This window comes from Anolis carolinensis, unplaced genomic scaffold (assembly GCF_035594765.1).
Source record: "Anolis carolinensis isolate JA03-04 unplaced genomic scaffold, rAnoCar3.1.pri scaffold_8, whole genome shotgun sequence".
NCBI lineage: Eukaryota > Metazoa > Chordata > Lepidosauria > Squamata > Dactyloidae > Anolis > Anolis carolinensis.
The window spans coordinates 17385675-17399007 of NW_026943819.1; the positions used below are offsets into that span (position 1 = coordinate 17385675).

The following is a 13333-nucleotide window of genomic DNA, read 5'->3' on the forward strand; positions in this document are numbered from 1 at the left end:
GCATCCACATATATTTTCTTCCTCCGCATCTGAAATGTGTTGTTTATCTGCAATCAGGTGAAGAAAAGATTCAGACCCAGCTTCTCCAGGGGAGGATGAGAAGCCCTTTCAGCAGAGCTTCTGGGAAGAGAACCATAGCTGAAGCCTTTCCTTTTCTTTGGCAGAGAGTGCCATTGCCTCACCATATAGTGCAACTTCAATGCTTAGGTTTGATATCCATGATCTGCCGTGGCTCAGTGCTGGTTTCACATGGTCTTTGGCTTTCTTTGCCTTTGGAGAGGCACCAGCACTCCTTGGCAGAAAAGACTAAAGACCTTGAAAACTACAACTCCCAGGATTTGAATGCATTCCGCCATGGCACTCTTTGGTAAAGAAGTGCTGACAAACTGTATGGATGATATCGAGCTAGGATTTGGGGGGATCCCCTTCTTTAAGAGAGAACCCTAGCTCCTACCCCTGGCCGTAGGTCCGAGAATCCTGGCAAGGGGGAAGTCGCTAAAAGTCAAGATTTCTCACTACAAAGATCTCACCCTCAGACGTGAAGAAAGAAGACTGAGTTGTTTACACTCGCGATCATTCGACAGGGAGCCATAACACACAATACAGAACAGTAACTTTTATAATATAGAAAATGGGAGGCACGATTTGAAATTTGTGCCATTCATCTATTAATCTCCTCAGAAGGGGATCCCCCCAAATCCTAGCTTGATATCATGGATACTACAGTATAGATGCAATTTTACTGCTGAGGAGAGGGAACCCACATAGAAAGAATTAATTTGCCACCTCCCCCATTCCCTGCCTCTTCCCTTGAATAATGGTTTGGAAAAGCTTAGGAGGAGTCTTCTTATGCCAATGTGATTAATCATTTTGAAATTTTAAAATGGGAGTGTGATGGGGAGAGTGGCTATCAAGTCCTCATTCAGCAAGGCAAGTGAGGAATTTGTTGCATCTGATATGCTCACAGAGTTTGTCTTCCAGCAAATATCAGGATAGTTGATATCTCCCATTACTGTGCCTTTCTTTTCTCTTCTGTACCAGGAAGGCATAATCCAAAGCCTGAGGGTCAAATTTTCCCCAGATGCTCACAGTGTGGCTTCCAGGATTTAAGTCATGGTTCTCTTCACAGATGTAAACAACCTAGACATTTGATGCTAACCCTCCTTCTTTCATGTTTGGTCTGGTTCTCAGAAATACTAGGCCATACCTTTCTACGTTCCATTTGTAAGACTGATCCCACCAAGTTTTAGTGATGTCTATTATACATGTTGGCTTTGCTGTGTTAAGAGTTCAAGTTCATCTTTTGTATTTCCCACGCTCCTGCTTTCCCCTGTTTATTGCTGAATTCTTGTAATATTTGCCCAGGGAATCTTGGAATTTGCAATTTGGTGAGGCACTAGAGCTCTTTGGATGAGAATATAAATGTCCTTCCTTAGGATTCCCTGGCACTTAAAGCTGAATCAAAAAGCTATGCTACTTTAGTGCAAAAGGACTCCAGGTATCATTCCCTTGATGTATTTTTACCTATCTAGTGCTGTGAAGAGCCAGTTTGTGACTTCTTGACTTCATTAGTTGCTGTAGCCAAATTCAGAATGTATTGGACACACACAGATTAATTAACACATGCATTTTATTCATTTCTACTAATGCTAAGTAGCTCCAAGACTTCTCTTTCAGTTTCTGTAAGAGGGAAAAAAAATAAGAATTAGGACTTTTCAGGGCCTGATTTTGAAGGACTGAGAAAGGAATTACATACAAAGATCAAGATGAATAGAAACTGGAGTCCATTCAATGAAACCCACAGAAGAAATGAGAGATATATCTCAACATGCTCAACCAATTATTGCTTGGTTGCTGTGGGTTTTCTAGGCTGTATGGTCATGTTCCAGAAGGATTCTCTCCTGATGTTTCACCCACATTCCACAGATATATAAACCCTACTTGTCTAGTTTTCAACAGACTTCCCAACCTTTGAGGATGCCTACCATAGATGTGGTAGGCATTAGGAGAGAATGCTTCTAGAACATGGCCATACAGCCCAGGAAACCCATAACAACCCAGTGATTCCGGCCATGAAAACCTTTGAAACACAATTATTACTTGATTTCAAAAGCCTGACACATTTTGGACTGTGTATATGCTTAAGGTCTTCTTCAGAAACACAATAAAATCATATCCTCACAAATTTTAATTAATGATCTTGAGATCATTATCTTCAATGAAGGTATGGGAAACTCTACAAATCAGAGGTTCCTTTGAAAATAATTCATTATGTAATTCATTATAGAGCCCAGAAGTGTGATTGCTGTCTTTTAAATACAGTAGAGTCTCACTTATCCAAGCTAAACAGGCCAGCAGAAGCTTGGATAAGCGAATATCTTAGATAATAAGGAGGGATTAAGGAAAAGCCCATTAAACATCAAATTAGGTTATGATTTTACAAATTAAGCACCAAAACATCATGTTTTACAACACATTTGACAGAAAAAGCAGTTCAATACGCAGTAATGTTATGTTGTAATTACTGTATTTACAAATTTAGCACCAAAATATCACGATATATTGAAAACATTGACTACAAAAATGGCTTGGATAATCCAGAAACTTGGAAAAGCGAAGCTTGGATAAGTGAGACTCTACTGTAGTTACTTCTTATTTTATTCATTGGTGGGCGTTTTCCCATCCTGTTTAGAGGGCATTGGAACAACATTCAAAATCTGTAGACAAAGAATCGCAATGTCTAAATAGAAAGAGCAAGAAAATGATCTGATCAGGAATAATTGTTTGCAAGGAAAGAAGAGTAAAGCAAAAAGCCTCATGAAACCATATGAAAAAGGGAAGGGAAAAACTTTTGAATGGATAAAAGTAAAATGGTGAGGACTGTTTCTAGCAGTCCTCACTACTGACCAGTTGGTGAGTATTGTTGCCCATCAATATTTGGAGAACCAAATAATCCACTAGTCTATTTGAACGTATTTTCGTTAAAAGTGAGTACTGGGTTTGTTCAAGATGTCCCAAGTTTATTTTCCCCATGTAAACAGCATTAAGAAAGCAACGTCCATCTCACCTTCAACCAGGACTCATACCCTCAGTTCTCCTTTTGCAGCAGGTTTTCTCCCTCTGGTTGCCTTTTTCTCCTGTAAGAAAAAAAATAAGGTATTTACTATTTTGTGTTCCATTTTAATTCTTTGCTTTTATGTCAGTGTTTTAAATTATTTTTATTTTATATGCAGTTTAACTTTTTGCATCTACATGCGTTTGTATTTGTTTATCTTTCTGTCTTGTAAACAGTCTTTAATTTCAACGTTGAGAGGAAAGACAAATAAAGGCAGATTACACAAAGAATAAATTAGAATAGAATGACTCAGGCATACCAATAGTACAAGCCTATTGATGTTGTCTATGCTCCTACCTACCAAAGAATCCAGAGTATTGTAGCTTTGGAAAAACTCCATGACTTTCCCCCAAAAATCCTACTACTTTTGTGCTTCTTATCTGCTTTAGTCGGAAATGTAGATGTGCCCTTGACTCTCAAAGATAGGCTAAGTTTTGGTACAGAAGTGAGAATCCTTCCGTATGTCAATGTTCAGCATCCCTCACCATTGACTATGAAGTTTGGGTTTGCAATCCAACAACACCTGGAATGCCACATGATTCATGTGATGGAGTGGATGACCATCTATTCTAGTTGTCCCACTTTTAGAGGAACCAGAAGCTCATAACAATTGCAGAGATGCCATTTTAATGGGTACTTCCTTCAACAAGATTTTGCTCCAGCAGAACATCAATCCGAGTAAGTCTGATCCAAAGGTAAAGATCTAGATTGAAAAGCATCACACTGGGATAAATGAACCTTTCCTTCCAGATCTGAATTTTATCTGTTCAGAACCAAACTGAAGCAAGATTCTCATCCAATCAGTACCACCAAGTTTTTATGTAATGGCCCAAAGCTCTTCAGAGTTCTCTATTGTCAACCCAAAATGCTTGCCAAAACAAAAACAAAACATTTATCACAATGCAATGCAATGCATTGTTACATTGTCTATTCCATGATGTTTTTGAGGCCCTAACAGATATCGCCCTGGAACGATGGTGCCATGTCAGATCGCCAGACACACTGTGGAAAAAACAGCAGGAATAACACTGTCCGCTTGTCTAGCCCTTTCTTTTGCTTCATCTATCCACCAGCATCCAAGTCAAGGGTGGGCAAAGGTGCCATGGGCCTTGCCAAAGTTGATCCCCCCAATGGAAAGTAGATTCCACCTGAACATTAGAAAGAACTTCCTAACTGGGAGAGCTGTTCAGCGGTGGAACTCTCTGCCCCGGAGTGTGGTGGAGGCTCCTTCTTTGGAGGCTTTTAAGGAGGGGCTGGATGGCCATCTGTCGGGGTTGCTTTGAATGTGATTTTCCTGCTTCCTGGCAGGGGTTGGACTGGATGGCCCACAAGGTACCCTGTTTCCCCTAAAATAAGACATCCCCAGAAAATAAGACCTAGTCAAGGTTTTGCTGAATTGCTAAATATAAGGCCTCCCCCAAAAGTAAGACCTAGCAAAGTTTTTGTTTGGAAGCATGCCCGCCAAGAGAACACTAGAGCATTCCAAATTGGTAAATGCACATACCATAGATTGTTATACATGGAAATAATGGTAAAACAAGAAATTCTTGATAGGATTCCGTTTGTCTGGTTATGCTGGTTTGTGATGACAACTACTGTACACTATGTAATAAATGTTAATTTTTTTGTTCAACAATAAATGTGAAATCTGGGGCCGGGCTGTGGCGCAGGCTGGTGAGCAGCCTGCTGCAATAAATCACTCTGACCATGAGGTCATGAGTTCAAGGCCAGCCTGTGGCGGGGTGAGCACCCGTCAATTAAAAATAAAAAGTAGCCCCTGCTCGTTGCTGACCTAGCAACCCGAAAGATAGTTGCATCTATGAAGTAGGAAATAAGGTACCACTTATAAAAAGTGGGGAGGCAAGTTTAACTAATTTACGACGTTGGAATGAGAAAGTGCCGTCAGAGTGGATGATGAAGCAGCTGCTCCCCCTGTGGCCAGTATCGAACATCCCCTCGGGAGAAGGTTAAATTGCCTCTGCGTCTGTCTGTCTCGGTTTGATGTATTTATGGACATTGAATGTTTGCCCTATGTGTGTATAATGTGATCCACCCTGAGTCCCCTTCAGGGTGAGAAGGAAGGAATATGAATACTGTAAATAAATAAATAAATAAATTATTCATGGCAAAATAAGACATCCCCTGAAAATAAGACCTAGAGCATCTTTGGGAGCAAAAATTAATATAAGACACTGTCTTATTTTCGAGGAAACACGGTATTATCCAACTCTATGATTCTATGGTTTAAAGCAATGGTTTCTAAAACTTGGTTCTCCAGATATTTTGGACTTCAGCCTCCGGAATTCCTGACTGTCATCCAAACTGACTGGGGTTTCCAGAAATTGAAGTCCAATACACCAGAAAACCAATGTTTGGGAAGTACTATTTTAAAGCAAATGTTAGCAAAAGCATCCTTCCAGCAATTGGCGTGTAACTCCAATTACTTCTGCTATGTGTTAACTAAGAATGCTAATGCTTGCAGTTCAACATTTGGAAAGCCACTGTTGCCTGTCACTAGTCTAAAGGTGCTTAAGGCTTTGCTAAAACTAAGCAGGTCTTGGACACCACAAGCGAAGAATACGCAAGTCTCATAAAACATCATGTGAAAGAAAAGCAAGTTATTAAGTGAAATATATTCATTCCAGCTTCTCATCTTTCTACCGATGAGTGTAGCCTCACCTGTGGCTTCTCCTGAACAGGCAGCTCTTTCTCTTTCGTGGCTGCAGAAGTACGTTTAGCAGGTGCCTTCTTTGTAAATTTGACAGGCGAGTCTTCCTTGGAAGATTCCTCCAAGTCTTCATCTTCCTTTGATAATGATTCATCCTCCTCTTCCTCATTCCATGGCAGGTCGGCTGTAAGACAGAGTGGCCTCATGAAACTTCCTTCAAAAACCCACTTTCTCACATAATCATCTGAGCTGATCTGCCCGAAATGAGTAAAGTAGAGGGTAGATGGCTGAACCATTGTTACAGGTATAAACTGAGTATAAGTTGAGTATAAGTTGGGGCCGGGCTGTGGCGCAGGCTGGTAAACAGCTGCTGCAATAAATCACTCTGACCATGAGGTCATGAGTTCGAGGCCAGCCCGTGGCGGGGTGAGCACCCGTCAATTAAAAATTAAAAATATAGCCCCTGCTCATTGCTGACCTAGCAACCCGAAAGATAGTTGCATCTATCAAGTAGGAAATAAGGTACCACTCATAAAAGTGGGGAGGCAAGTTTAACTAATTTACAACGTTGGAATGAGGAAGTGAGGAAGTGCCATCACAGTGGATGATGAAGCAACTGCTCCCCGCTGTGGCCAGAATCGAACATCCACTCAGGAGAAGGTTAAATTGCCTCTGCGTCTGTCTGTCTGTCTGTCGTCTCTGTCTCGGTTCGATGTGTTTATGGGCATTGAATGTTTGCCCTATATGTACATAATGTGATCCGCCCTGAGTCCCCTTCGGGGTGAGAAGGGCGGAATATAAATACTGTAAATAAATAAATAAATTTCTTATCCAAAAGGCTTGAGACCAGAATTGCTTGGGATATTGGGGTTTGGGGTATTTTTTTTTGGGGGGGGGGGGATATCTGCACTTGCATATACATATCTTAGAGATGGGATCCTAGACTAAATGTATGTATGTTTCATACATACCTTTGTATACATAGCTTGAAATTAAATCTTAAACATCATATTTTTAATAATGTTGTGCCTGAAACAAAGTTGTTTACATTGAACCATCAGAAAATAAAGATGCCATTCTCTCAATCATCCATATGGACAATTTTGGTATTCTGAGTATTTAGGATTTCATAATTCTGGATCAGTAATGTTCAACCTGTAATAGATCCAATGATCAAAAATGTAATCGATTCAATGGTAATTAATGAAACCAAGAATCAAATTTTTCAATCCATTTTATGCTGAATTTCACTTAGAAACAATTAACATCAGGTGGCATTAGAAAGCAGAAATGCTTTGTTCTGCCTGGACATGTATCTCCATCATGTGTGAACTAACCTTTTGCAGGATTTTATAGTTGCATCTGCATCCTGTCTGAGCTACATGATCGCCCTTGCATATATGCACTCACCTCAAAATGACCATGAAGAAATGAGGCATCTAGACATATGTGTTTCCATAAATTGTACCCATGCCCACCAGGTTACATGACACTTGGCCTGATACAGGAAATTAGTCAAATGTCATGCTTAGCAGTTCCTAAAATCAGCTTTGGCTTGTCTAGTCAGAATTCTGCTTCCGGGATTTTACCAGCTAGATGTTGTCCAGCGAGATAGACTGGTCCAGATCCTGATTTGAGCCTGAATGTCACAGGAGGATTCAATTCAAGCCCAGTCAAGGCAACCTGGAAAGTATGTAAATTCATATTCTGAAATTATGCTTCATTGTACATTTCACAGTTGAGCATCCTGATAAGTCAGAACTGCTAGAAATTATGGCTTAGCATATTTTGCTTCTTCTGCCAAAGTCATGACAGTAACCTCTTTGTGATTGCCTGAAAGGAATGAGGAAGTACAGCCACTAGTGGACGGTGAAGCAACAGCTCCCCCTGTGGCCGGAATCGTGAAGCTGGAAAAAAATGTTAAATGCCTCTGTGTCTGTCTATACTTTATGTTGTTTGTCTGTTGGCATTGAATGTTTGCCATATATGTGTTCATTGTAATCCGCCCTGAGTCCCCTTCGGTGTGAGAAGGGTGGAATATAAATACTGTAAATAAATAAAATAAAAATAAATAAATGTATTTTTCTCTGGTTTCTTCCTCTATGAACATGCCAGAGTAAGCCAAGAACAAACCCTGAATGACCTCTAAGGAAGAAAACAAGCTGAGAAATATGATTGACATGAAAACCATAAAAGAAACATGGCTGAGCTTCCCTGGTTTGCTTAGTAAAAGGACCAAAGCAGTAGTAGTCCAGTAGTGTGCCCCAGCCGGTTTGCTCATTAATAATAAGTAGCTCAGTAGGTCTGACTTACTGTGATGTGAAGATGCAGCCAATGAAATCAGATTTGCTATATAAATTCTAGTGACTCAGAAAACATACTCTTCCCTTGCCAAATGAGAGTGTGGCCCCATCTCAAATACTTTGGGAAATTCAGATAGTGTGATGCAACTACAAGGCACTTACCATTGGAAGCACAGAAAGTTTCAAGGTTGCTAAGTGCACCGGAGTTGTGTCCTTGCTATCCTTTGGAGGTACAATCTCCACAACGTTGAATTCATCCTTGGCATTTTCTCCTAGGCAGATCTTTGGAGAGAATAATAAAATCATAGAGTTGGAAGAGAGTACAAGGGTCATCCAATCCAAACCACTACCATGCAGGAATACACAAGGAAAGCACTCATGACAGAGTGCTACAATGTCAAAACAAAGTATGGTTTTAATACTTTTTTACATCAAGCTAAGTTGGGAGCCATTGACAGAACTCCTGGCAGTTTTGCCATCTACCCAATAACTCTTTGTATTTTATGATGGCATAAAGGTAAAGGTAAATGTTTCCCCTGATGTTAAGTCCAGTCATGACCGACTCTGGGGGTTGGTGCTCATCTCCATTTCTAAGGCGAAGAGCCGGTGTTGTCCAAAGACATCTCCAGGTCATGTAGCCAGCATGACTGCGTGGAGCGCCGTTACCTTCCCGCCGGAGCGGTACCTATTGATCTACTCACATTTGCATGTTTTCGAACTGCTAGGTTGGCAGGAGCTGGGGCTAACAGCGGGCACTCATTCCGCTCCCGGGATTTGAACCTGGGACGTTTTGGTCCACAAGTTCAGCAGCTCAGCGCTTTAACACACTGTGCCACCAGAGGCCCCTATGAGTCTATGATGGCATAGAATCTAGCAATTGGCTCTGAAAAATACCAATGAGTGAGGACCCCAAATGTGAGATATGGGACTGGTCAATCTTTTAAACTGAAATGGAGTTTACCCCCTCCCCCCTTTGCCTCATGATCTATCTGATAGTCACAAGTCTTTCCATTCATTTTTTTCAACAACTGTGGTCTTGAAGATGCAGTTGACCTAAAAATAGCCAGTGGTTAGGGATGCTGGAAGCCACAGTCCAAGAACTTTGGGAAGACCGCATGTGCTTTCCCTACAACAACAATCACCCCTCTCCAATCTTACTAACCCAGAAAATGTATCCTGGTGACCTCAATTCAAGCAGGATCCATTTCAGTAAAAAGCAAGACGAGTAATGCACAACAGTAGTGTTAGAAACTGGACTAAACAGACCATAATCCAGAGTCCCTTCTACAAGAGTCTATGGGACTCTTTTCCACATGCCCAAACCAAGCTGCTCAGAGGTCCTAGATCAGTGGTTCCCAACCCATGGGCTGCGAGAACAAAAATCCGGTCTTCCTCTTTATTTATTTAATTTCTGTTCTTTTCCACAGAGCTGACCATTTATTGCCTATATTTTGTTTTGTACTTGTTGTATTTTGTGTTTTGTGTGATGCCTTGAGTGTTTTGTGAGCCGCCCCCGAGACGGAATATAAAGTTTTTTTATTATTATTGAATTGGATAGACCACGTCAGCTCTAGATTATTAAATACTAGCTGTGCCCGGCCACGCGTTGCTGTGGCGTTTTCTGGTGGTGTTGGTGAGAAATTGTTGAGGTAGAGGTGGTATTCCTTCTACCATGCAGGAGGACACAATCCAAGCACTCCTGTCAGATGGCCATCCAGCCTCTACATGATGATGATGATGATGATGATGATGATGATGATGATGATGATGATAATAGAAGCATAGAATCCAAGAGTTTGGAGAAACCCCTAAGGGCCATCCAGCCCAACCCTTTCTACTATGCCGCAGGACACAATCCAAGCATTCACAATACATGGGCAACGTATAAATACTATACAATACTACACAGGCACATAGACCCCCTCTACCCTCACCACTTACACAGTACACAAACAACTAAATGCATACTAAACATAAAGACAACCATACAATAGACATTCAATACCACCACTATCTCAACAATTTCTCACAAACACCACCAGACAATGCCACAGCAACGCGTGGCCGGGCACAGCTAGTAAGATTATAAATGAGTAATATAGCTGTGTGGAAGGGCCTTGAGTCTACACTACCATATAATCTAGTTAAAATTAGATAATCTGTATCTTATAGGCAGTGTGGAAGAGGCCTGAGGCCTAACTGTGCCTGTCCCCTGGGCTGAGTGGGTTGCTAGGAGACCAAGTGGGCCAAGATTAGCCCTCTAACTGGGCAGCAATTGGATAAAAACAATTATTCCTTTCCCTCTAATTAGGGCTTTATTTTTCTTTTCTTTTTGTTGTATCAACCTAGAGCCGTGGATGATGGGTTGTGTTGTCAAATTTCGAGGTTGGGGGGCTTGTAGTTTTATTGTTTTGTCCGGTGCATCTCTCTTTTATATATATAGATGGTTTTCCCTCAGATGCCTGATATTTTCTCCTGGTCAGCTACCTGGTCAGAAATCCATCCTCTTATCAGAAGAGAATAGCAAGTTAAATACCGTTCTTAGATTTAGTTCCTGGTCATATGACGGGTCCTCTGGGGCATCGAATGTGAAGGAAGGGTTCTTGCTGTTCAGTTGGCATCCTATAAATATATAGATATAGATATAGATATAGATAAAGCAGATGGGATAAAGTTATCTGATCATCTTTCCCTCTCACCCAGAAGTCGTCAACCTATCTTAGAAAAGTTCCTTTTCCTTTTGAACAACTGACATGATTTTTGAGTCAGTACAGCCACTGTTTTTGGAACTGCAGTGCAAATGGGAACATTTCCAGAATTTGGATTTCTTACCCCAGATTAGATTGATGGGCCTGCTTGATCCCGAGTTTTCAGAGGTGACAGAACTGCTTTCCAGAGCCATTGTTTGAAATAGGGTTCTCCTCTAAATAAATAACATAGTGAAACATGCACATTTCTGACAACAATGAAGTCAAAACTTACAACTCAGGCTCCCAGCATTTAAGAAAAGACACCAGCCTTCCTTTCAGCTTCCCCACCTGGTGATCTAAAGGCTAAGCAGAGCTTGTGTTAAAATGAATCCTTATTTTTAAACATTTCGTTAAAAAGCAAAAATAAAAAAGTGGCACAGATGGGGACTTGACACATTCATTTCTTGCATTCGTAAGAAGAATCGCTCCTCCAAAAAGAGAGTTTGAGTCTTAAAACTCTGAGATCTGGGAATTCTAGATCTTGGCATTTGTCTCAGCCCATACTCTTAACAAGAGAACTGCTTGTGGACATCTCTTCATCAATTTCACTCGGAACTATTTTTGGAAACTACAATGTTTGCAATCATTTGTGCCAGGAGAAGCTGGAGGGTTTTGAAAACTGGCCTTCCAAAAAATAACTATGCCAAGATCATATCTTCCAAGAAATGACAATAAGGGCACATATGGTCAAGCAAGAATGGAATACAGTCAAGATGGGAAAAGGGGAGGATATATAAGTTGGAAGAGTTTGCAGAGAAAGGCAAGATTCTGCCCCTCCTCTCCTTATCACTCATTGAGATAATAGAATACTTTTTGAATCCTGAAAGAAGGACAGGGTGCAATAGAAATACTGGGACAGTGGGTAGTTGTGAGTTTTCCGGGCTGAATGGCCATGTTCTAGAAGCATTCTCTCCTGACGTTTCGCCCACATCTATGGCAGGCATCCTCAGAGGTTGTGAGCTCTGTTGGAAACTAGGCAAGTGGGGTTTATATATCTGTTGGAATGTCCAGGGTGCAGCTTCAAGGCCATTCAATGCTAATCAAGTTGGCTAATTGCAACATTCACACTTGCCTTGAACAGATAAGAATTCTTCCTCCCACCCTGGACGTTATTCCACAAATATATAAACCCCACTTGCTTAGTTTCCAACAGACCGCACAACCTCTGAGGATGCCTGCCATAGATGTGGGTGAAACGTCAGGAGAGAATGTTTCTGGAACATGGCCATACAGCCCGGAAAACTCACAGTAATCCAGTGATTCCAGCCATGAAAGCCTTCGACAATTCATTGATACTGGGACATTTTAAAAGCAACTTTAAAAAGCAACAATATTTCTTTTAATAAAATATGCCTCAAATATACTTGAGATAATGTTAAGGTTTTAAATACAGTAGAGTCTCACTTATCCAACATAAATGGGCCGGCAGAACGTTGGATAAGCGAATATGTTGGATAATAAGGAGGCATTAAGGAAAAGCCTATTAAACATCAAATTAGATTATGATTTTACAAATTCAGCACCAAAACATCATGTTAAACAACAAATTTGACAGAAAAGGTAGTTTAAGGTTTTAAATACCTGGTAGGCAAGTCCTCCTTTGATAAAGAACCTCAAGATATTATTACCAAAAATTTCAAAAAGGCAGATGTTGTCCTCATTACACTGAGTTTATGTCCACCTCTGTAATTTGCTAAAACCAGTAATTAAGCAATGTTCAAACTTTTAATTCTTTCCCTTTTGATTTCTTTTGTGCCAAGCCTGTTGCTTCTAAACCTGACTTCAAAGACTGTTACTTCTACTGTTTAGAAGCCAGTTTTGGAGTGTTTAGGAGCTGAAGAGCACAGCACAAGAAGCTTGCTGTCCTTAATACAAAGGATGTCATAGCCCAACAATTCCCTCTTTTCTTAGATTCTAAAGACGACCAAGCTGTTTAACAAACTCACCACACTCTTTTCTTTTCAGAAGCAAAATCCCAGTGAAAGCTGAATTAGGTTTTATACAAGGGGAACTCCTGTTTGGATCAATCAATTCATATCTAGCACCAGAGGCAAATTGGTAGTCTTAAAGAGAAACAGCCTTTTATTCTCAAAGAAAGCAAATGGTCTGGAATGTGGCCCCAACAACACGTATACCTCCCACCTATTGATCTACTCACATTTGCACATTTTCAAACTGCTACATTGGCAGAAGCTGCGGCTAACAGCGGGAGCTCTCCCTGCTCCCCGGATTCGAACTATCAACCTTTCGGTCAGCATGTTCAGCAGCTAGGAGGCTTAATCTGCAACATTCAATGCCATATACTATTGACAGAGACAGACAATACAATAAACAGAGGCAAGGCTCGACTCAGCCATGGGGAGGTGCTGTTTTTCCATTTTTCCACACTGAGCAGCCTGTTGATAGAATCACTAGCATGTTTTTCAGGGGCGCCTTTTACCTCCCCGCTAAAGCAGTACCTATTTATCTACTCACATTGCTGTTTTCGAACTGCTAG

The 13333-nt window shown here is 40.9% G+C and overlaps 1 protein-coding gene across 1 annotated transcript; it reads right to left on the reverse strand.

Moving 5' to 3' along the window:
* Positions 1 to 1612: 1612 nt before the first annotated feature.
* Positions 1613 to 12882, reverse strand: LOC100564213 (nucleoplasmin). Its single transcript, XM_003225708.4, has 8 exons — positions 12783 to 12882; positions 10919 to 11009; positions 10623 to 10708; positions 8249 to 8368; positions 7373 to 7466; positions 5795 to 5967; positions 3068 to 3137; positions 1613 to 1680 (listed from the first exon to the last, which is right to left on the reverse strand). The coding sequence occupies exons 2-7, from the start codon at positions 10986 to 10988 to the stop codon at positions 3081 to 3083; spliced, it is 600 nt and encodes a 199-aa protein (XP_003225756.1). The 5' UTR covers positions 10989 to 11009; positions 12783 to 12882; the 3' UTR covers positions 1613 to 1680; positions 3068 to 3080.
* Positions 12883 to 13333: the final 451 nt, after the last annotated feature.